Source organism: Cucumis melo, chromosome 1 (genome assembly GCF_025177605.1).
Source record: "Cucumis melo cultivar AY chromosome 1, USDA_Cmelo_AY_1.0, whole genome shotgun sequence".
Lineage (NCBI taxonomy): Eukaryota > Viridiplantae > Streptophyta > Magnoliopsida > Cucurbitales > Cucurbitaceae > Cucumis > Cucumis melo.
Window position 1 is genome coordinate 201,785 of NC_066857.1, and position 22,946 is coordinate 224,730.

The 22,946-nt window shown below is 32.8% G+C and overlaps 5 protein-coding genes and 1 pseudogene across 6 annotated transcripts; all 6 read left to right on the forward strand.

Moving 5' to 3' along the window:
- Positions 1-1,126: 1,126 nt before the first annotated feature.
- Positions 1,127-6,539, forward strand: LOC103495203 (uncharacterized). The gene is made up of 9 exons (XM_008456675.3): positions 1,127-1,517; positions 2,034-2,228; positions 2,891-2,988; positions 3,324-3,414; positions 4,225-4,431; positions 4,510-4,763; positions 4,882-4,972; positions 5,145-5,361; positions 6,147-6,539. Exons 1-9 carry the CDS (start codon positions 1,314-1,316, stop codon positions 6,356-6,358), a joined length of 1,569 nt encoding a protein of 522 aa, XP_008454897.1. The 5' UTR covers positions 1,127-1,313; the 3' UTR covers positions 6,359-6,539.
- Positions 6,540-7,020: 481 nt separating this feature from the next.
- LOC103495204 (flavonol synthase/flavanone 3-hydroxylase-like) lies at positions 7,021-9,244 on the forward strand. The gene is made up of 3 exons (XM_008456676.3): positions 7,021-7,805; positions 8,048-8,381; positions 8,814-9,244. Exons 1-3 carry the CDS (start codon positions 7,342-7,344, stop codon positions 9,069-9,071), a joined length of 1,056 nt encoding a protein of 351 aa, XP_008454898.1. The 5' UTR covers positions 7,021-7,341; the 3' UTR covers positions 9,072-9,244.
- Positions 9,245-10,225: 981 nt separating this feature from the next.
- LOC103495205 (methyl jasmonate esterase 1-like) lies at positions 10,226-12,203 on the forward strand. The gene is made up of 3 exons (XM_008456677.3): positions 10,226-10,870; positions 11,014-11,148; positions 11,757-12,203. The coding sequence occupies exons 1-3, from the start codon at positions 10,409-10,411 to the stop codon at positions 12,114-12,116; spliced, it is 957 nt and encodes a 318-aa protein (XP_008454899.1). The 5' UTR covers positions 10,226-10,408; the 3' UTR covers positions 12,117-12,203.
- A 612-nt stretch (positions 12,204-12,815) lies between these two features.
- LOC103495207 (jasmonate-induced oxygenase 2-like) lies at positions 12,816-15,847 on the forward strand (annotated as a pseudogene).
- Positions 15,848-17,449: 1,602 nt separating this feature from the next.
- On the forward strand, positions 17,450-19,364 carry LOC103495206 (jasmonate-induced oxygenase 2-like). Of its 2 annotated transcripts, none has more exons than XM_051083115.1 (3): positions 17,450-18,014; positions 18,416-18,752; positions 18,869-19,364. In XM_051083115.1, the coding sequence occupies exons 1-3, from the start codon at positions 17,539-17,541 to the stop codon at positions 19,127-19,129; spliced, it is 1,074 nt and encodes a 357-aa protein (XP_050939072.1). In that variant the 5' UTR covers positions 17,450-17,538; the 3' UTR covers positions 19,130-19,364. The 2 variants fall into 2 exon arrangements, with proteins under 2 accessions (XP_050939072.1, XP_008454901.1); XM_008456679.3 differs by having other exon boundaries at positions 17,453-18,014; positions 18,425-18,752.
- A 299-nt stretch (positions 19,365-19,663) lies between these two features.
- Positions 19,664-20,919, forward strand: LOC103495209 (methyl jasmonate esterase 1-like). Its single transcript, XM_008456682.3, has 2 exons — positions 19,664-20,364; positions 20,537-20,919. Exons 1-2 carry the CDS (start codon positions 19,774-19,776, stop codon positions 20,819-20,821), a joined length of 876 nt encoding a protein of 291 aa, XP_008454904.1. The 5' UTR covers positions 19,664-19,773; the 3' UTR covers positions 20,822-20,919.
- The last annotated feature ends 2,027 nt before the right edge of the window (positions 20,920-22,946 follow it).

Here is a 22,946-nt window from a genome sequence, read left to right on the forward strand (position 1 = left end):
TCGGATTTAGAAATGGGTTTATATTTTATTTTTTAATTATTATTATTTTAAAGGAATATAATATGGACGGAGACGCTAATGACATTCCGATTGCAATTACTGACACGTGTCTGTTTTCGTTTTCCACAATGCGCTTTCAACTATCTTTTCTTTTTAAATACTTTTTATGTGGGAGAGTGACTTTTAATTATTGAATGTACTTCCCATTTATTTATATTAATAAATAAATATTTTTGTTTTTAAATTATTTTTTAATTGTTAATTGTTTTTATTTAAAAGGGTGGAATGGTAAAAAAAATAAAAATATTAACAAAATCTAAATGTAGTTTGTCTTTAGTTTGATTTTTATTATTTTTGAAAAAATTGATTTATTTGTTTCATCTTCTCACAATAAACCTCCCTCCTTTTTCATCTTCTATTTTCTAAAACATAACACATTTTGGATAATTCATATATTAGGGTGTCTTCTGTGGATGAGAACATGGCTAACCTGGCCATGTTGGCTACCCCTCGGCATAAATCCATTTGGTCCCATACATATGATTAATATAATTTTCAATGACATCACTGTCTTCCATGTCTTCCTTCTTTGGATTGAATGTTTTTTCTAAATTCATTATGATTTAAGTTATCTTATGAAGTTTTTATAAAATACATCTCAAATGTTATTTTAAAGGATATTATGTGTGAATAACATTCCAATTTTCTAAAATTGATTATTTTTTAAATTAAACTTTTGAAAATATTTTGCAAACACATCTTAAAATCAAATTAAAAAAATTAAAGATAATAAGTTATTTTTTTTATTTCATAAAATTTGGCAAATAATAAAATTTAATAGGCTATTGAGCTAATATTTGTTTGACATATAATGAAATTTTGTTAAATGTCGTAGGTTCATATTTTCAAACATTACTGTGTATGCTAATTTAAAATTTTATCTCAGACATTTTTCCGGATGGAAACTATGATTAAAAAAAGAATTGGGATGACAAACCAAAACTCACCCTAGACCTCTGTTCACGAACTTTAAGTAGGGCTTCCAAAAGCCCATCTCCCAAGCACATGGGCTTGGATTAAAACGGCGAGTAGCGTAAACGACAGAAAGAGAGAAAAAATTAAGTGCCTTCACGTTTACTCCACAATTCGATTGCCAGATTCAAAAGAAATAGTAAGAAGAACAAATAATAATAATAAGAACAACTAACACTAATAACAATAACAGCAAAAAGGTCCTTGAGATATTTTCTCAAAGCCCTCATCATTCCATTTCATTTCTTTGTAGAATTTAGATCCTTAGGTTAGGTATTACAATGGAGGACGAGAAAAAGCCATTGACGGCCGCGACGGAACCTCCTAACAAACAAGTTCAAGAAATTGAAGAAGAAAGCAGAATAATTGAAGAAGCACCGTCAAAAAGTAGCGGAGGAGGAGGAGGAGGCTGGGGTGGTTGGGGATTCTCAGCGTTTTCTGTTCTCTCAGATCTCCAGAAAGCAGCCGAAGAGATCTCCCGAAATGTATGTGTATTTTATCTGTTTTTATTACCATTTCAACATTGTTGTAATTGCGTGAATTAGGTCGTGGAACTTGCTTCGTTATTCGAATTTCTGTTGTTAGGATCACGAGGCTGATAGGTTTAAGTACTGAATCTCATTATTAGTCTATAACGGGTTCTATATTGGGGAAATGCTGTTCGGTTTTCAGGCATTTTGGTAGCGCTGCTGAAATTAGAGATAAAGTCGGTTCTGTTTTGGTGTTCTTGGTTTAGGAGCCTTTGATTACCAGCTTCTTAATGAGTTTATTTCCTGTAAATCAACTTTAAATGACTATCTTTAATAGAATGCTTTCATGTGATCCTATTTATTTTTGTTAACAAAGCAATTTGTTGCGCACACGAATATAAAACTGAGGGAGCAATTTGTTGAATTTAAGTTAGGGAAATATTTATCTTATTATGATGTTAACAACTGAGGGAGCAAAATAATGGTTAGTGACCCTTTTTTCCTGGTTCGTGTGTGTGTGGACAATTGCAGGCTGCTGCTGCTGCTCAGACAGCAGCTAAAAGCATTGTAGACTTGAAAAATGAAGATGAGCATGGGGAGCCTTCCAAGGAGAAAGAAGTAGGAGATTCTGCAGAAGAAAGTGAAAGCGAAGACGACAATGATAAGTTACGAAAATCTGCTTTGGATAAATTAGAGAAGGCTAGCGAGGATTCAGTTTTTGGCCAGGCAAGTTATATAAGATCAGGGTTACACAATGAAATAATTTTGTCTTTTGATGGATGAAAATCTTTATATTTTCCATGAATTTGTCTAAAAGATTCTATATATGATTATTCTCTTGCACCCACATTGACAAGAACCAAGTGGAATTGATGTTAGTAAACTGTGAGGAAGTCCTCATAGATCTCTAGTGCTCAACTCAAACCAAAAGACGGATTCAACTCAAATAAAAGGTAGAGACCAACGGATTTGATGTCTTGTTTCACATCCTCAAGGGGTTCCATGATCATATCACACACGTTGGATATCCATGTCAGAATTGCCCAATACAGCTCTATGTTTTCTAGCTTTATTTTGTCCTACTAAGAACGTATTGCTGTTTCCTTAGTCCTTGCATCTCATCTAGTATTTTGTGACAGATCTTTGATATTTAGTTTTCGATTACTTTCAATATACCTTTTCTATTTTCTTAGCACACCTTCTCTTTATACTGGGTGTAGACACGACACAGAGAGTAACTATGAATTAACTCAGTGATCTGTGATTATTCTACTGATTGGATGTTAATGTGGTACTTGATCCCAATGTGATAGCTCTCATTATCTATTCTGGTTTTGTGATTAAGCATCTGGGTTGGCAACTCAAATCTCTCATTACAATAATTACAGGGCTTAAAGGTTCTAGATACTTCTGTGGAGAATATAGCTTCAGGAGCATGGAAAGCCCTGGGAAGTGCATTAAGAGGGGGCAGCGATTTTGTTCACAAGTATGTCTATGTTCTTGAATGGTAGTTTGAAGTTTAAACAAATTACACAACTTAGCAAATGTTTTCTTTGACCATATGCTGCAATATACAGCTTTTTTCTGGCTATGTCCTGAATTGAAAAGGCATATAATTTTGCAAATTTGTCAAAAGCTGTGATGGATTAATGTCTCCTTAGGTTGGATTTGCTCTGAACTCGGATGATAAAAGTTTCTGTGGATAAAATTCTGATGATAGAAGTTGAAAGCTTGAATTATCAATATGCCTCTATTGCACTGACACTCTATCATGTTGTTGCTTTGATCTCTAAGGAGTAATATTCTATAGTTGTTCCCTAGGCTTGAGAACTCAGCTGCAAATATTGCTGAAACCATTCAACATCAAGGAATACCAGCAGCAGCTGGTTCTGTTGCACCATCGTTGTTGGAGGTGTGTATCCTTTATCATTTTTCTTTTTGATTTTTTAGTACGAAACAGTGATAATTTCATTGATTGTAGGGTATTTTTAAAAAAATATGAATTAGCGGGTGGAGCAAGGTGGTCTTGCTACAAGGACAAGGACATGTTAAGCACAGAATTCTGTTGGGGTTAATCTAACGACTTAAAGTTTCCCTACTCAAACGATGCTCTTTCTTAATTTATCAATTGATAGATTACTTTCTAGAATAGTATCATGAGTTTAACTAGTAGTTCACCGGCACACTAAACTTATGCATCATGATTAATAGGTCCAGAGTACTACTTAAATTACTATTGAAGAAATAATTTCTCTACTTTGACATTACTTGAATAATTAAACTATAGACTATAGATGCCAACATGAGATTAGCTCAGTTGGTTAAGATGTTACATCATCATCTTCAATGTTAAAGGTTCAAATCCTCACCACCACTAAAAAAAATCATTGAACTATGTAAGAGTATGATACATTTTTGGGAACAAAAATTGGTTTCTTTATATTATACGTATGAAAAAATTAATTCTTTTAATTTTTTTTCTCCTGTAAGGCAAAGTAAAAGTAGTATAAAAGTAAGTTAAATAAAGGGTGTTATAAAATAATCAGAAGAAAGCTTGAAAAATCATTTACTCTCTTTACAATCAGTATAGTAATATATTTCTTAAAAACTTCTATTATTTTCTCTGATGAAATCCTTTGAGAAATAGCGAATACTGGATTCTGTGAAATCTTGTTCTGTTTTGACTTTTCCCGTATGATCTGAGAATTTATTTGTGTTACAGAGAGGGAAAGCTCTCACAACAAAGGGAATGGAAGTTCTTGAGCTTGTTGGAAGGGAAACCATGGATTTACTGATTACAGAGACTGGCATTGAAGTTGAGAAGACCTCTAATGAGAGCGAACCACAGGCCAAGGAGGATCATTTAGAAGATGATGAAGTAACATTTGATCGATGCTTTTATATATATGGAGGTCCAGAACAGTTAGAGGTCACTATCTAATTTGGGAAGTTGAATAATTATATTATGGTGCTGCTCTATTAAACCAGTGTGGTTTCTTTTTTGCAGGAGTTGGAGGCCCTATCCAACCACTATACTTTATTATATAACCGAAGGAAAGGAAAACTATCTCAGGACCAGAAATCTGTACTTGATGGAAAGCTTAAACAGGTCCAACAAATTTTTAGTTTGGGTAATGCAATTGAAGGAAACAGTTCAAAATCAGAAAAAGGTAAAAAGTTGGAAGTTGGGGAAGAGGGAAATGATGAGATGAAGAGTTTATATGATTCTAGTGTCAGCAAGGCTGCTGAAATGGCTGCGGGGTAAAATTCTCCTTGAAATGCTTGTGCTGAATTTTGGTTTAACATTTATTGTACTGAATGAAGTTCATTGGCACTCTTGTAGCGTATGGATGCCTTAATGCTCTTTAATCACTTGCAGGTATGGAAGTTCCATAGCCGAACTTGCTGTTCCTGAAATAATGCAGAGGACCGTTGACAAATTAGAATCACTTCATTCAGAAGGAATTCATGTGAGATATAAAGACTTTCTTTTCTTTATCATATGGCACTGTTTGTAAACATTCCAGCTGAAACATTTAGTATTAATCGAATGGCGCTGTTTATAAACATTCCTGGTCACATATAACATTGGATGTGGTGCCGTGGTATCTGACTATAAGTTCATTATATTTTCATTTGCAGAGGCTCTCAGAAATGTGTTATTTTGCGGTGTCTCAATTGCTGATGCTTGGAAAATCCATTATAACAAATGCTAACAAAGTCGAGGATGATGACGATGATGAGGATGCTGTAAAAATCCAATGGCCCGAAGATTCTGTTGAAAAAGCTGAAATCATTAGATTAAAGGCTTTATCCATGATAGAATATGTAGATGCACTATCCAAAAGCTTCATTACAGGTTGGCCTTCTTTTTATAACCTGTCCTAATTCCGATATTAGCCAAATATGACATGACGTGGATCTAGTGGGAAAGGCCCCTGGGACAATAAAAGACTTTGAGGGAATAGATTCAGTTCACAGTGGCCACCTAATTAAGATTTAATTCTTTAGTTTTTTTTACACTAAAATGTTGTAAGATTAGGTGCTTGTTCTGTGAAATTAGTCTAGGTTGAAATGGACATGACTTTCTTGATGAGATGTTATGCGAGTGTACTTATTATCATTATAATTTGTATTGCTTTATTATACTTCACATACTTTCTTAACTAAAAAAGAATTGCCTCAAAAAAAATGTTTTGAAAGGACTGAAGATAGAAAAGGTGGAAACCATTCTCTTGATTTTGATCTATCCATTAACATTTCCATCCTTTCATCAGATATAAACATGGAATTTATATAGATTATGGTCAACAATCATTATGATTCCTTTTCTTTTACTTTTAAACATGGCTTTTATATAGATTATGGTCAACAATTATGGATTGGCCTACCGGTAAAAAGGGAAAGAAAAGAAAATCAGTCTCAATAACTCGCTAATAGGTCATGGATTCAATCCATGGTGACCATCTTGCTAGAAATTAATTTTTAATGAGTTTTTTGGACACTCAAATGTTGTAGTAGGGTCAGGCGGGTTGGTCGAGGTGTGAGTAAGCTAGTCTAGATACTCACTTATATAAAAGAAATCGATTATGGTCCGGCTTGTGTTTAGTTATTATACAACCTGAATCTAAATCCTCTTTTCAGGTCTTTCTGATGTGTCGAAGGCATATCAAGCTGCCTTGAGCGCTGCCCCATCTGATTCTCACAAAAGTCCTCTGCAAAAATCAGTACAAGACAAGGCCAATGCCTTCTCCGAGCATCTTCAGGCCGATCAAACCACAGCTTTCTGCAAAATCCAGGATGGCCTTCAATACTTGTCTTATCTTGTTCTCTCAACCTCAATGCCAGCTGCTTAATTAATCGTAGGCCCCAAACATTTTCGTGAGCATTTCCTCCCCTAGTTACTGTAAATAGCTGCACTTGAGATTGAGTTCGATCCCTACTCGCTTAATGTAAACTTTGTGCAGCGGTTTCGGCATTGAAACTCATGAATTTGGAGCAAAGGTTTTTTCTATTTGATCCAAGTTTCTGCTGGTATGTTTTGATTTTTTTAGTTCGACAATTCCCACAAGACTTTTGTGGAAGATTGGCATGGGAAAAGATAACAAGAATTGTGGTCTGCCTTGTTTATGCTGTGGAAATGAACAGAAATATCAAAATGGAAAGAAATTTTCAAACTTTAGTTTATCAAGGTTTTGTTTGGTTAACAATCCATATTTTGTTTCAAAATTTAAAATTTTCAAAAAAAAAAAAAAAGAAAAAAGAAAAAGAAAAAGAAAAAGAACTGGTTAAAAAATAACAATAACTTTCATGCATGCAACAATGCATAAATCTATCTTCAAAATTCACAGTAAAGATACCGTAAATAAAAAAGAAAACAATAAACTTCCATTGAAATTTAATTTTAAGATTTATTTAAAAGGAGATCTTGAAATAATAGAAAAAATTAACCAATTATTTACGCTCCATTAAAACTATAAAAGATCAAACTCGATCTTATTATAAATTGTAAATGTTTTATCAAAATATTATATTATGTTTTTTACTATTTCTATTTTCATATAAAATGTGTAGACTGCAATTGAGGAATAGTAGAATATTCCATTATTTGGGTTACAATTGCATTACTAATCTTGTTTAACAACAATTAAAACTAAAATTCCCCGCAAATTACAAATTCACAAAATTGGTTTGACAAATCAATTTTCTCCATCAACCATGAAGATTACTGCAATTACGTCCACATTCACTCCTCCTAACTCCTTAACGACAACAATGGCGATAATAATCTCACCAACCATTGCTTTCCACTTACACTTTCATCCTACACGCTTCAACCATGGAAGACACCTTGGTCGTGGATTCTACCTTCATCCAACCCATCCACCACCGCCCCAAGCTCCCACCATTCCAACTCACTGATCAAGTCCCAACCATAGATCTCTCTATCTCCCTCTCTCGCACCACCCAACACCTTGTCTCCGAAATAGCCTCTGCCTGCCAGAACTGGGGTTTCTTCCAGGTAATCAATCATGGAGTTTCCCTCGAGAAGCTCGCGCGAATCCAGAAAGCTGCCAAGTTATTTTTCGACCAGACGGTGGAGGAGAAAAGGAAGGTGAAGAGAGATTCAGGTAATGCTGTGGGATTTTATGACGGTGAGAACACGAAAAACGTTAGGGATTGGAAGGAGGTCTTTGATTTCTTGGTTAAGGATGGGACGTTCTTTCCAGCTTCGCATGATCCAAATGATACGAAATTGAGGGTATTGTTTAATCAGTGGCCGGAATATCCCCCTGGATTTAGGTAATTGGCATTTCTGTTCAAATTGTTCCTTGTCTTCAATTAAATGCATGCAGAGGACAGATCCCATGCATATTGTAGAAATTTAGTTCATGCATGTTTTGTTATCTATATTTGGATTACTTGAAGAGAATAAAAGAATTTGACACACCAACTTTTTGTATAAATTCCCCTCTGAAACTCTGATCTTGTATTTCCTTCATCTACTGCTGGAAGAACTTGTTATTGTTGGTTTTCTTGAATAGGGAAACGTGCGAGGAGTATGCCAGAGAGTTGGAATTGCTAGCACATAAGCTACTGAGGTTGATTCTTTTGAGTCTAGGCTTATCTGATGCTGATGCATTGAAGGGCTATTTCAATGACGAGCAAACGAGCTTGGTGAGGTTGAATCGGTACCCTCCATGTCCGTCTCCTGATCTTGTGCTCGGCGTAGGCCGTCACAAAGATTCTGGTGCCTTGACAATCCTTGCTCAAGATGCTGTTGGAGGGCTGCAAGTGAGGAGAAAATCAGATGGAGAGTGGATTCCTGTCAAACCAATCCCAAATGCTTATATTATTAACATTGGCGACGTTGTTCAAGTATGTTGCATTTTACTTATTATATAATATTGATACGTATTGAATCTTCTCCGATCACGGTTATCTGAAAAGGATGAGACTTGAAGAAGTGGAAATGACCTCTGAAACTTGTGTGTTAGTATCGTTGGTTATTTAGGAAGGACAACTAATAAGGCTAGAGATTTCGTTTCGAAAGATATTTTGTTGCATGCTACACGCTATCCCACCAAATTGTTCAAAAATAATTTTGCACTGTCTTTTTTGAACCATAGAAGGCCTGTGTGAATCTAAGTGCTTAAAATGTCGCTTCAAATAAGCTTAGAATCGTGTGGTAGATGGATTTTTGTGGTTGAGGAGATCACGAAGCATTATCTCTATTTATTTATCTGTTTATTCTTTTTTTGAGTGAAGATGAAGCATCGTCTAATTAAGTTCATGGTTTTGAGCGTGCAGGTTTGGAGCAATGACAAATATGAAAGTGTGGAGCACAGGGTGGTGGTGAATACTGAGAAAGAAAGGTTTTCATTTGCATTCTTCTTCTTTCCAGCTCACCATATGATGGTGAAGCCATTGGAGGAGCTTGTGGATGAGCAAAACCCACCAAAATACAGAGAATACAACTTCGGGAAGTATTTTGCTTCCAGAAGCCGAGGTAACCAGAAACAAGAAGTGGAAAACATCCAAATTGACCATTTTAGGCTGCCCGTATGACCTACAAAATTTATTTTTCTTTCATCAATGATGCGATCACATTAATGGTTGAATTGCTATTAATTAATGCATTCAGGGACCATTTTGTCTTTTATAATTTAGTGGTCGTAAGTTTGTAACGTGTAATCTAATTTTCATCGTCCAGCAATAATATATCACAATGAATTCACTCACCGCTAATTTTACTAAAAAAGATCATCCTATTCCTCATCAATACAAAAAATAACACGTTTTTCATTTTGGTTCTTTTTAAAAAATAATGACTTATTGTCTAGAAAACTAAATATGTTTAATTATTATTAATGATTTCGACTTGTTTAGAAACAAATATTTATTTATTAATTTAACTATCTTTTATTCTTTTTTTTATAGTTTTCTATAAATATTCTTCAACATTGACCAATATTTTTATAAATTTAAAACTTCTGTTCATATTCGTATTTTATATTTGTTTTTACTTTTATGGTGATAAGCAGTGAGATTTCGTAAATATTTTGAAACATATTTTGAAACGTTTCTTCATTCAAAACAATTATTATTAAGAAAACAAATATTAATTATTTAAAAATTATAATTATTATAATTGAAAAAAGAAAACGATTTAGGGGTTGAGAGATGGGAACAACAAAAGTTCTTTTAAAATAATTTGAATCTAAAATTATTTGAGAGTGATAGTTGGAGTAGTGATTTAAAAAAAATTATGTACAATTGATTTTGTAAAATTAATTTCTAAACAATCAAATTTATATTCGATAACAAATTCTTAAAATTAATTTTCATATATCTAAAATTGATTTTCAATTAACAAAAAAAAAAGATTCTAAAACTATTAAATTATTAAAAAAAAAAGTATTCTCGGTATTTAAGAAACTATATAAAATAAGGTAGCCATAATCACTAAAGTGGTGCTTCAAACAAATTTAAGTGATTTATATTTTTCTAAAATCAAATTTTTTAAATTGCCAAACACCATATATTTTGTGTGAAAGTGATTTTGATGTGCCACAATCACTATCAATCACACCCTTAAACAAGTATGAAAATTTCTAACCTTTCAAGAACGTTTAACTATATAGTATCTCTTTCAAAAAAAAAAAAACTCCCATGGCCCTCTAAAGTGAAGTGTAAATAAAAATAAAAGCAAGCAAATAGTATTTAAACATGTTTTATGTATGTATATATGTATTTGGTTCCTATATTTTGTATTATAAATATTGTATAATGATGGGCACAATAGTGAGGGATTATTACATGCATTTATATCCTACAACAACTCTTAGCTTTGTTTCCGGTAGCAACTTTAATTTGTAGTAAACCACATACCCAAAACCAAAAAAATGCAAAAACTTCTCCTACCATTATTTTTCCTTCTAATCTTCCTCTCTTTCTCTACCCAAACACAAACCTCATTTGATCTCCTCCACCACCACTACTCCCAATCAACCAAATCACACTTTGTGCTCGTCCATGGTGCCTGCCTCGGCGCCTGGTCTTGGTACAAGGTCACAACCTTCTTGCAAACCGCTGGTCACAATGTCACCGCTCTCGACATGGCTGCTGCCGGGATCGACCCAACCCAGCCCCAGTCATTGAAAACAATTACTGACTACTTCCAGCCATTGCTCAACTTCATGGAAGCCCTACAAGCCGACGAGAAGATCGTTCTTGTCGGACACAGCCTAGGCGGCCTCGGAATCTCGATGGCCATGGAGAGATTCCCTGAGAAAATCTCTGTTGCCATTTTTGTGACTGCAGCCATGCCTGGCCCAATCCCGTGGCTTTTTTCCATGGAGGAACAGGTTTAATTTAAAATCTACATCCAATTAATTCCTTCAAATTATTAAACTCTCTCGCTCTCTCTCTCTCTCTATATATATATAATATGCAAGTACTAATTAAAGCTTTTCTTCTTCTTTTGATATACATAAACAAAATTAATTAGAGGAAAGTTCTTGGAATGTACGGTGGTTTTTACACAGAGGAGGATTTCAAATCCAAGGGTTCAGATAATTCAAATCTTTTCATGTTTTCAGAAGAAGAATTAGAAACCAAGCTTTTCCCACTATCTCCACCTGAGGTTTGTCAATATATATCCTCTCTTTTAATTTACTCAAACATAATTAATTATTTAATTGATTAGGTTAGAAGTGAAGAAGGATACATATGATGGAGTGAGGAACTAATATATATCATAATTATATTATTTTACAAGAAGTTATATATATAAATATCAAAGAGTTTAATTTCTTATCATATAAAGGAAAGTGACATTCAATTTCATCTTTAATCTAATAAGGTTTTCAATTTTCAATGAATTTGTAAATTTGATAATTAAACTGTTGAAATTATTTACAAATATAGTAAAGTTTTACTTTCTATGAGTAAAAGACTTTGATAGGATACATTTATACTTTTATGAGTAATGCCAAAGTGATAGACGTATAATTTAGTCTATCGCTATTTATCACAAATATGAATTAGAGTAAAACTTTGCTATATGATTTGATAACATCTATATGTATATTGAGTAACACAGGACATTTCGATTTTCTAGAAACAAAAAACACAAAAGGCTAGAATGAGTGTATTAAGTTATTTTTTCATCTCAACATATTCAAGTATACGCAATGACAGATATGTATACATATGTATGTATGTTTGGTAATCAAATATATATTAATATAGGATTTGACATTGGCAAAAACATTGGTGAGGCCTCAAGCAATGTTTGGTCTGTTCGAGTCGGTGAAGGAGCTAAAACTAAGTAAAGAGAACTATGGGTCTGTGAAGAGGGCTTTCATTATATCAGAAAAGGACAAAATGGCAACGAAGATCATGGTTTGGGCTATGATCATTTCAAATAGGCCTCATCATGTGGGGGAGGTTCATGGATCAGATCATATGGTCATGACTTCAAAGCCTCTTGAACTTGCTCGACAACTCTCCACCATTGCTCAAGACTTTGCTGCTGCTGCTTCTTCTTCTTCTTCTTCTTCTTCTTCTTCTTCGACTTCATCTTCCACTTATGTCCATGATGATCTGTAAAACATTTGTAACTGTAGGTCTATGAGATTTCTCCTTTTATCTCAACTGATGTTATCAAATAAAGTAAAATGGCATCATTTTACATCACATAGTAATTCTCTCAACTCACATAATTATGAGTAATTTATATTATTAAATTTGAGAATGAAAACTAAGTGGCCAAATAATTAGGCGTTGGATCTAAAAAGAAGTGTTCTTCAACACAATTCAACCCAAAAACCACGAAGACTCTTTGACCTAGCTAATATATATTAATGTTTAGTTGAAGTAGTATAAATGGCCAATTTGAAAAGATTGTAAAATTAACCAAATGACAAGTTTAGATTTTAAAATTAATTAATAAGTTAGAATTTGAAACAAGTATATTTACTGTAGTACTTAAAATGAAAATTAATGGTAACAAATTAGTATATATTTGAAAACATGAAATAAAACAAAATATAGAAGCCTTGATTTTTAGTTTTAGTTTTTAGATTGTATTACCAAAAAGACATTTATGGGTCATCCTTCAAAATAATATTGTGATGATGCATTGAAATTGAAGGAAGGAAAGGAGTAATTCACTAAAATAATGAAACCAAACCAGAAGTAGAAAATGGTAATAATATAGAATACAAAAATGGTATATTTTAATCCTTCAATCCAAACCCTACACTCTATTTTATATATATATATATATATCTTACCTTTATTATTTTATTTATTTATTTGGCAAACACAGTTTGTCTTTGTTTTACAAAACTTCACATTATTATTCACTTTAATATATTCCCCCAAAATCTTCTTCTTCTACTTCAAATTAAATCCCATCTCCCAATATGGGAGATCTGGAGGAATTTGATCAGGCTTTCGTCCAATCCCCCGAGCACCGCCCCAAACTCGCACTCTCCGATGCTGATGAAATCCCCACCATCGACCTCTCTCCAATCTTCAACTCAGTACCCGGCAGCGATTTCCCCGATGATTTGGTCCAGCAAATCGCCGCTGCTTGCACGGAGTGGGGATTCTTTCTGGTGGTTAACCACGGCGTCCCTCCCGAGAAGCGGCACCGTATAGAGGCCGCTGCCCGGGAATTTTTCGGCCAAAGTTTGGAGGAGAAGAGGAAAGTGAGGAGAAGCGAAGGGATGGTGACCGGCTACTTTGATACGGAGCTGACCAAGAACGTCAGAGATTGGAAGGAGGTGTTTGATCTCGTGGTGGCGGATCCGACCATTGTTCCGGCGTCGCCGGAGCCTGATGATGAGGAGTTGACTCAGTGGACAAATCAATGGCCAGAATACCCACCGGAATTCAGGTAAGTGTTACTTAGTGTCCAAATTGTTTAATGTTAGCTAAAATGATACTTCAAAATTGTCATCTTAAAAAACTAAATAAAAAAAAATCAGATTATTAAATAATCAACCCTATAAATAAATTATATTAAATTTCAAAATGAAAAAAAAGAGGTGAAGTCCTAAGAAAAAATCCAAAATCCAAAATGGCTATCATTTGAAAAAACAAAAAATGGCCAACAAACCAATAAAAGAAAAATCAAACAATTAAAAAATTTGTTCTATATTATTGGATATCGATTTGGTTCCCATTTTTTAAAGTATATGCCTTCAATTTTTATAAATAAATATCTAAACCCATCACCTACCTCTTCAACCTCCTCTTTCTCCCCAACACTTATCTATTTTCTTTTTCAATTTTCAAATCCTTTTACTCCTTTTCTGACGTTTGTTTATCTCATAAAAAATTTGTTCCATATATTCAATTAAGATATGTGAATTATAACAAAAATAAATAGAATAATAAAAATACCAAAAACACCTTAGAACTTACATATTTTGTAACTTTATATGTTAGTGGTTTAAATGCTTTAATAGACAAATATATTCATTTTGTATTTTACTGTTTATTGTTTTTGTAACTATTTGAAGAGAGATTTTGAATTTTAAATTTTTGAATTTAACAAGATCGTGGGATTCTATGATTTAACTTTAAATATTTTGTTTATATTTTGCTTCAAGAGAATTAGTACAAGAATTTGATAAATGCAAAAAAAAGGAAGATATGAATATGCAATGTATGTATAATTTATTTTAAAATAGGTTATTTTTTTTAGTTTAAACAAGTATCAGATCATCATATTAACTAGCTATAAAAACATTGTTTGTATGGTTAAAAGTAGTACCGCAATTTTTAACTCTTCAAATATATTTTTGGAATGAGTAAGAATTGTTTGTATTTTTTTTTTTTTAATTTTTAAGTTTAAGGAGTATATTTGAAGATATTTTCAAAACAAAACATTTATATAAAAAACGATAGAAAAAATATTTTTTGAAAAATGTAAGTGTAGAAATTCACAGATATATATTTTTAATTTATATATAAATTAATAAAGAGTTTGGAAGTATAGGGTATAATTTAGGCTATAATAATGTTTTCCAAGTTATCAAAACTAAAGTGAGGGGTGGGGGCTTAGCTTCTAATAAACACTTAATTAGTTCAACAACAACAATATCAAAAATAAATAAACTATCTAATGTACTTATCATAGAAAGTAAAATTATTAATTAATTAGATGTCATATTTATTGAAGCACATATATATATATATATTAAAGTGGATTTGATGGAGAAAATTTTTTACAATTTAACGTATATATTTCGAGATTGACATTCTTATTGAGAGCAGGAAGACTTGCATGGAATTTGCTGAAGAATTAGAGAAACTTGGACACAAATTGATGCAACTAATCGCCCTTAGCTTGGATTGTCGCCAAAAAGGTTTCGTGACTATTTCAAAGAGCAAACCAGTTTTTTGAGACTCAATCACTATCCCTCCTGCCCATCACCGGAGTTGATTCTCGGGGTTGGGCGCCACAAGGACCCCGGCGTCCTAACTGTGCTCGCCCAAGACGATGTCGGAGGACTGGAGGTGAAAAGGAAGAGAGATGGAGAGTGGATACGGGTCAAACCCGAACCCGATTCTTACGTTGTGAATCTCGGAGAGATTACTCAGGTACACATATATATATATATATAGTAATTAATTATACCATTATTGTACGTGTACGTGAACCATTTAATTATATATTTGAAATGGTACCTTTCAGATTTAGTTTTTCAAAATTACATATTAAATTAAGTTAAATTAAAGCACTTCGTCAAACAAACAATATTCTAAAAGCTTAACTTTCTGTACTAATGCCAGGTTTGGAGCAATGAGAGGTATGAGAGTGTGGAGCATAGAGTTATGGTTAACAGCGAAAAGGATAGATATTCCATTCCTTTCTTCTTCAACCCATCTCATTCCACCATTGTTGAGCCTTTGAAAGAGCTGGTTGATTCCCAAAACCCTCCCAAATACAAATCTTACTCTTATGGAAAGTTTCTTACCAATAGACAACGCAGCAACTTCAAGAAACTTAATACTGACAACATTCAAATCTCTGATTTCAAGATCACCAACTAGACCTCTAGCTCAAATATATAATGAGAGAGAGCCACGGTTCATCCTACTCTACTTAGAGGCTGTTTGCTTTAAGGGGCGGGCTTGCTCAGAAACTCGTTGATGATATGTATTATGTGTGGTTGGGTTGAATAATGTCACTAGTAATAAATTAGTGTTAAGGGATATTACATAATTTATGTATCACAAGGAAAAGGTAATTAATAATATTTGTGAAACTTAAAAAGAATGATGATCAAGTTTAACTAATGGGATCCATCATATCGTCATTTGTATATTTTGTGTGTGTTTTCTTGTATTTTAACTTTCCTAGTAGAATTGGAAGGTTTATTTAAGAGTTGTCCGGAGATGGAGTTATAATGAAATCAGAATATATTTCGTGTTAGAAAAACGTGAATAATTGATCATTGAGATCATGAAAAGCATAAAAATAGTGAGACAAAAGGGTTGGAAATATTAAAAACGTGAGTTACGTTGAATGGAATGAGTTTTGATTACATTTATATTCATTATAAACCAGCCATTTCATATATTACAGACCACCAAACACGTAGTTAACAACAAAATAGATGAAGTTGGTGACATATATAACACAAAATTTGTTGGATACTAAATAATATATTTATTATTCTCCTCAAAGTCAATACGGACCGGTTGATCAAATTGTTAAATTTTAGGTTAAACATGGTATTTAAATTTAATTCTAAATCTCATATTGAAAAGCAAAAACAAAAATTTTATGAATCACTCAATATCAAAACTCAAGTATAACATACGAAAAATAAATTTTAATTAAAAAGACAAGATTTTGCCCAAGAATATACATACAATAGTAGATGTTTAGTTTTTAGAAAAACTATAGAAGAACCTCGTCCTTTACCTAAAATATTAGACATTTATATTGAACATTATCTTCCTAAAATGTTGAAATATAATTGAAATCTTGAAAGCATAAAAAAGAAAAAGAAATTCAACAATCTAGGGTTTATATACATGACAAAATAAAATAAATTATATATAAAATAAAACAAGTACAACTCCTATATAAATTATTTCTACCATGAATTACACAGCCCTCCAAATATCCCAAACTTTAGTAATTAATATGACAAATATCAAAATCTTGGAGGCGAAGTGAATTTTCGAGTTATCCGATAAAATATCATTTTTAGAACTTTTTTTTAATAATGTTATTTTAAAAAATATTGTCAAAAATTGGATAGAATGGAAAAATAGGTAGAACTTTTTTTTTTATTCTTTTTCTTATTTTCTTTATATATAAGCACCATTAATAAATCACATCCTCCTAAAAATAGCATCTCTTAATTACTAAATTATGATATTTTGATTATTTTTTTTTGAAAAATCTTAGTTATGAATTAAAAAAAATATTTAAAATTTTCTTATCGAATTATTAACTAAATTCAAAATTAGGATTTAAAATAACTATAAAAAAAATACTTAAACTAATTTAATATTTTATATTAATTAGGTTAATTATAAACTAAATGAGAAATAAACTTCATTTTTCAACAAAAGAAAAAAAGGTCAATCGAATAAAAACTGAAATAAAATTGTAAAATTTATGAACAAAATTAACGTTGGAAATGACTTATGGACTTCGGCTCAAATAACAAAGTAAAAAGAAATTGTCCCACATTGCTAATCCTTGAAAAAGGATATATAATCTCAAAGATTCAAAAAATATTAAATTAAGCAAGTGGTGATAGTAACAACAAGGTGACAAATTCATATTTTTGCATTTTACTCCCAGGAAACAATAAAATATTTTAAAATTTAGAAAATAGAAAAACAAATGTAACAAATTTTATAAAATATTTTAGGGTTTAGCTTTATCTATTATTTATAAGAGAATCCTCGGCACAATATTCAAAACTTCACACTCTCCATATTCCCATCCACATTCATTTCACCATCTTCTTCAGATTATCTTCCACCTGCCAGCATGGGAGATCTTGAGGACTTTGATCACGCTTTCATCCAAGCCCCCGAGCACCGCCCCAAACTCGCACTCTCCGATGCTGATGGAATCCCCACCATCGACCTCTCTCCAATCTTTAACTCAGTACCCGGCACTGATTTCCCCCACCATTTGGTCCAGCAAATCGCCTCTGCTTGCACGGAGTGGGGATTCTTTCTGGTCGTCAACCACGGTGTCCCTCCCGAGAAGCGGCGTCGAATAGAAGCCGCTGCCCGGGAGTTTTTTGGACAGAGTTTGGAGGAGAAGAGGAAAGTGAGGAGAAATGAATGGGTGGTGACCGGCTATTTTGATACGGAGCTGACCAAGAATGTCAGAGATTGGAAGGAGGTCTTTGATTTCGTGGTGGAGGATCCGACCGTCATTCCCGCATCGTCGGATCCTGATGACACTGAGTTGACTCAGTTGGTCAATCAGTGGCCGGAATACCCACCGGAATTCGGGTACGTCTCACTGTTCATTTATATCGTTATAATTGTTATTTAAACATTAAAACTATTTACACAGTAATTTTGATTTTGGTATATATCGTAAATAATTTCAATATGTTTATATTTTAACTATTATTGTTTGGCTAATAATAAAAAAAAGAAACACAGAGATTATAAGTTCCATCCACCTAATTAGTTTCCTACTTTAATTTACCAAAGTCTAAAATTTGAGTTAAATTACATTATGGTATGACCCCAGCTAGCATACAGAGTGTTATTTACCATAGGGATTGGCCTGTTGTAATTTTCTTATAAGAAAAAAAAAACTGAGAGTTAAATCACAAATATTTAATTCGAAAATTGTTGCATAATATATATACTAAAATCGACCAAAGTTAATTATGAATTTGGAGATTGAGCAGAGAGATTTGCGAAGGATATGTTGAAGAATTGGAGAAACTTGGGCACAAATTGATGGAACTAATCGCCAATAGCTTGGGATTACCGGGTAAAAGGTTTAGAGATTATTTTAAAGGGCAAACAAGTTCTGTGAGACTCAATCACTATCCATTGTGCCCATCACCGGAGCTAGCTCTCGGAGTTGGTCGCCACAAGGACCCCGGTGTCTTGACGGTGCTCGCCCAAGACGACATTGGAGGACTGGAAGTGAGAAGGAAGAGAGATGGAGCGTGGATTCAAGTCAAACCCGTACCTGATTCTTTTGTGGTCAATGTTGGAGATATTACTCAGGTACGTACCCATTAACTAAATAATCATGCGATCCAAGCACTTTTATCCAACACATATAAAAGAATTATTTGTTTTATTTTTCTTTTAATTAAAATTTTTAAAACCACTCTTGATAGGTTTGGAGCAATGAGAAGTATGAGAGTGTGGAGCATAGGGCTACGGTAAACAGCAAGAGGGATAGATATTCCATTGCTTTCTTCTTTTACCCATCTCATTCCACCATCGTTGAGCCTTTGGAAGAGCTTATTGGTCCCCAAAACCCTCCCAAATACAAACCATACTCTTTTGGGAAGTTCCTCGCCAGTAGAAAACGCAGCAATTTCAAGAAACTTAATGTCGACAACATTCAAATCTCTGATTTCAAGATCACCACATAACCCAAAAGTAGCTCAATTAATATGTCCTTTTCCTTCATGCTACTATGTTACAGTCGTTGTTTGGTATAAGCTTGGTCATTTAAAATATGTATAATTTCTTGAATAATGACACCAGAAGTAATAAAAACGTCAAGGTCGGCATTTGTATAATTTATATGCCAAGTTATTTGAGGCTTAGATTGAGATTATATTATTATCATTATTATTATTTGTATATAATGTTTTTTAAGTACAACATACCTCTCGTCTTTTGGATGGAACGTCGCGCCACTTATGTAAAGTTTCCTTATAGTTTCTATTAAACACAAACCTAAATATTTAATTTAATCAGTTAATTAAATAATTACTCAATTCTAATTACTTAGATTTCATATATTAGTAAAAGTTTTTTATTCCACAAACTTCACTTCCTAAAGTCCTCAAAGATTCTTATATAGATTCTTAAGTTAGCTCAATATATATATATATATATATATATAACTAATATCAAACTTAAATCTAAAAAAAATAATTAATCATAGAGTCTTAAATTTGGTCAGGTCAAAGACTTTAATTTGTTAATTTTATTTGTTTGATTAGTAGCTTTCGTTTCCTTGTGGGTATGCGTACCCAAAGTTTCCAAATATCCCAGGTCAATAATCAAAATGGAGAAGAAGATCAAGAACAACAACTACCTGTTACCACTACTTCTCCTGTCCCTCTTCTTCCAATTCCCACTCTCCGATAATACTTCTCACCCTCATCATTTTCACAAACACTTCGTCTTCATCCACGGATCCTGCCATGGTGCATGGTCCTGGTTCAAACTCCTTCCTCTCCTCCAATCCTCCGGCCACCGCGTCACCGCCCTCGACTTGGCCGCCTCCGGAATCGACCATCGGAATCCGGACTCTATCCGATCCATTTCCCAGTACTTCCAGCCTCTGACTGACTTCATGTCAGCTCTCCCTCAGCACCAAAAGGTGATCCTCGTGGGGCATAGCCTGGGAGGATTGGCCGTGGCGAAAGCCATGGAGGAGTTCCCGACGAGGATTTCCGCCGCCGTTTTCGTCACCGCTACGATGCCTGGGCCAGCTCTGAACATATCGACCATTTATGGGAAGGTATTCGAGAGGAATGAATCAATGATGGACAGCGTTTACTCCTACGGAGATGGCACGAATCGGCCTCCCACTGCTTTCCTCTTTGGGCCGCGCTTTTTGGCTTCCAAAGTTTATCAGCGCAGCCCACCTGAGGTAAGTATTACTATTGTTATTATTAATAATATTACTATTTTGATGTTAAGCTTACTCAGATTTTGATTGAGTTTGGAGTTTTAAGTTGTTGTATTAGGCTACTTGTATACTAATTTATTTGTTGGGGTTGATTAAATTAATTTAATATATTTTAGCAATAATATGTGCATAGGATTTAACATTGGCGACATTGCTAATGAGGCCAGTCCCATTATTCACTGAAAAAGACATGTCCGACGTATTGAAGCTGTCGGAGAGAAATTACGGTTCCGTTAAACGAGTATTCGTCATGTCGGGAATGGATTTGGTTAGTAATAAAGAATTTCAACGATGGATGATTGAGAACAACTCACCTGATCGTGTGGTGGAGATGGAAGGATCAGATCATATGGTGATGATGTCTAAGCCTTTCCAATTGTGTGCTCATCTTCAACTCCTTGCTCAATACTATCCTTAATTAAATTAGCCTTTTTAATTAACCCATCAATCCCACATCTCCTTTGCTTATTGGGTGGGTTTAATTTGTTGTTGCGCTTTTCTCTTATGTAAATTAAAATTAACGATGACTTATATATTGATATACATTATATAATGCTCAACTTATATTTATACCAAGAATTAAGGAGTTTTAGGTTTAAATTCTTTCATTTAAAAAGCTCAATTGTTTAACTTTGTAGATGTCTACCGCCATGGAAAGACAATCTCATTTAAATTAAAATTAATTTCAAACTTGAAAAGCTATATGAACTAACTAAATTGAAACTTATAAATTGATACGAATTACAAAATCTGTATTTTAATGAAAAAAAAAAAAAGAAAAAGGAAAATATAAGAAGCAGGTGTCTATCATATGTTATACCTATACAATAATTGAGGGACAACAATAATAATGGAAGTTTTCAAAAGATTAGAATATATTGCACACACACCTATGTGTAAATAAAACTCCAAAACAAGGTATCCAAGCTGTGGTTGATATAATAGCGATAATGACAACAACACATTTATCTCTATATGGTATTCTCTATTTTTTTTACCATAAATCTTTCCTTTCTTAGACCAACATACTTGAAAATTTATTTATATATGTTAATAGAAAAGTTTTTTTTTTTTTTTTTTATTAATCAACATGGAACGATGTTTACATCTAACTAACACCACCGATAAAGAACAGCCATATAAGCAAATTTCAATTAACATTAATTTCAGTCGAGATCAATCTTCGAGCAGATCCATTATATGATAATTGATAATAAAATAGGCAATTTGCTAGTAGGTATAGAAGCATGTGTTAAAATAGAGTTTAGAAAGTGGGTTTTGTGGGATTTGAGAATCATGAAATTAGAAGCTTTTTGTTGAATTAAAAATTTAATATGCAGTATTTTATGATACCTGGTGTGACTCATGTGCTTATCATTATTGTTTTTGTTTTCTTCCTTCTAAATCTCTAATAATTTTTTAACTTGGTGTAAATATTCATTTGTAACTAATCACAATCTTTCAACTGAGCCACAAGATCTTGCTTGATCGTTTTAAATATTTACAAAAATACATTGATAATTTTGGAAATGCTACCATAACACTCGTTATTGTTTATTCTTATATTTTATATGTACAACTTATTAGCTCCAAATTATTAAAATTTTTACTCTTGTTTATTCATATTTTTTTATTTGGACCTTGTTAGTTTGTGTTATGCTCATTTATTCATCTAATTCACGTGTTGTAACTTAGAATTTATATCTTTTTTAAATAGGTGAATTTTGAATTGCATGGATTGTTTATTTATTACTATACAAAGGGTGACTCTCTTTCCATATGCATGCAGTAAACTAATTGTATTTTTTATACCATTTACAAAATTCATTTCCATACATTATTACTACTAATAATTATTTAAACTCCTGTTGTTTCCCTTTCATTTTATATAAACACTTTTTTTTAAGATCCAAATTCATTTTTTTAAAAAAAAAAAAACTTCAATTAATTAAGTACTGCACAGTTCTCATAAATGAGTGTAGAAATCCATTTGACCAAATTACTCTGTCTCGTAAAAGATAAAAAAAAGAAACAGGACAAGCTTCTCGAACAATACAATTATAAGTAATTGGGTGTCTCGATATTGAACAGTAACTAAAGAAAATTATTTAATTAATTTTATGCATCTTGAAAACCAACACATCAATCGTATCCATGATTTTCTTTATTTAATAATTATACACTCCCTATGTTAGTTAGTATTAGTATAGATGGAAGCATTCGTTAAATCATATCATATAAATATATACATATATATATATCTTAATCTACGCTATATCTTTTTAAGAAATAGAAGTTTTGATATTTCAAGAAAATGAAAATAAAAGTTTTGATAAGATGTCTTTAATTTCACCTACAAGCATGTGTTAAATTACCTTATAAAATTTGTTTTGTAGGATTTGAGAATCATGAAATTATATAATAGATGTTTTCTTTTTCTTGTCATTGAATTTAAAAACTAATTTCATGCTTTATTTTTATATTGGAACTCATGTGCTCATTACCATTATTATTTGTGCTTTTTCTAGTTTTCATTTTAACCT

Bases quoted from the DNA above. Each gene is read 5' to 3' on its own strand.
- LOC103495206 (XM_051083115.1), top strand. From the start codon at position 17,539: ATGGGAGATCTTGAGGACTTTGATCACGCTTTCATCCAAGCCCCCGAG. The intron at 18,015-18,415 runs GTACGTCTCACT...ATGAATTTGGAG, and splicing joins GAATACCCACCGGAATTCGG to ATTGAGCAGAGAGATTTGCG. The intron at 18,753-18,868 runs GTACGTACCCAT...CACTCTTGATAG, and splicing joins ATGTTGGAGATATTACTCAG to GTTTGGAGCAATGAGAAGTA.
- LOC103495203 (XM_008456675.3), top strand. From the start codon at position 1,314: ATGGAGGACGAGAAAAAGCCATTGACGGCCGCGACGGAACCTCCTAAC. The intron at 2,229-2,890 runs GCAAGTTATATA...CAATAATTACAG, and splicing joins AGGATTCAGTTTTTGGCCAG to GGCTTAAAGGTTCTAGATAC. The intron at 3,415-4,224 runs GTGTGTATCCTT...TTTGTGTTACAG, and splicing joins TTGCACCATCGTTGTTGGAG to AGAGGGAAAGCTCTCACAAC.
- LOC103495209 (XM_008456682.3), top strand. From the start codon at position 19,774: ATGGAGAAGAAGATCAAGAACAACAACTACCTGTTACCACTACTTCTC. The intron at 20,365-20,536 runs GTAAGTATTACT...ATATGTGCATAG, and splicing joins ATCAGCGCAGCCCACCTGAG to GATTTAACATTGGCGACATT.
- LOC103495205 (XM_008456677.3), top strand. From the start codon at position 10,409: ATGCAAAAACTTCTCCTACCATTATTTTTCCTTCTAATCTTCCTCTCT. The intron at 10,871-11,013 runs GTTTAATTTAAA...AAAATTAATTAG, and splicing joins TTTTTTCCATGGAGGAACAG to AGGAAAGTTCTTGGAATGTA. The intron at 11,149-11,756 runs GTTTGTCAATAT...ATATTAATATAG, and splicing joins TCCCACTATCTCCACCTGAG to GATTTGACATTGGCAAAAAC.
- LOC103495204 (XM_008456676.3), top strand. From the start codon at position 7,342: ATGGAAGACACCTTGGTCGTGGATTCTACCTTCATCCAACCCATCCAC. The intron at 7,806-8,047 runs GTAATTGGCATT...TTTCTTGAATAG, and splicing joins GAATATCCCCCTGGATTTAG to GGAAACGTGCGAGGAGTATG. The intron at 8,382-8,813 runs GTATGTTGCATT...TTGAGCGTGCAG, and splicing joins ACATTGGCGACGTTGTTCAA to GTTTGGAGCAATGACAAATA.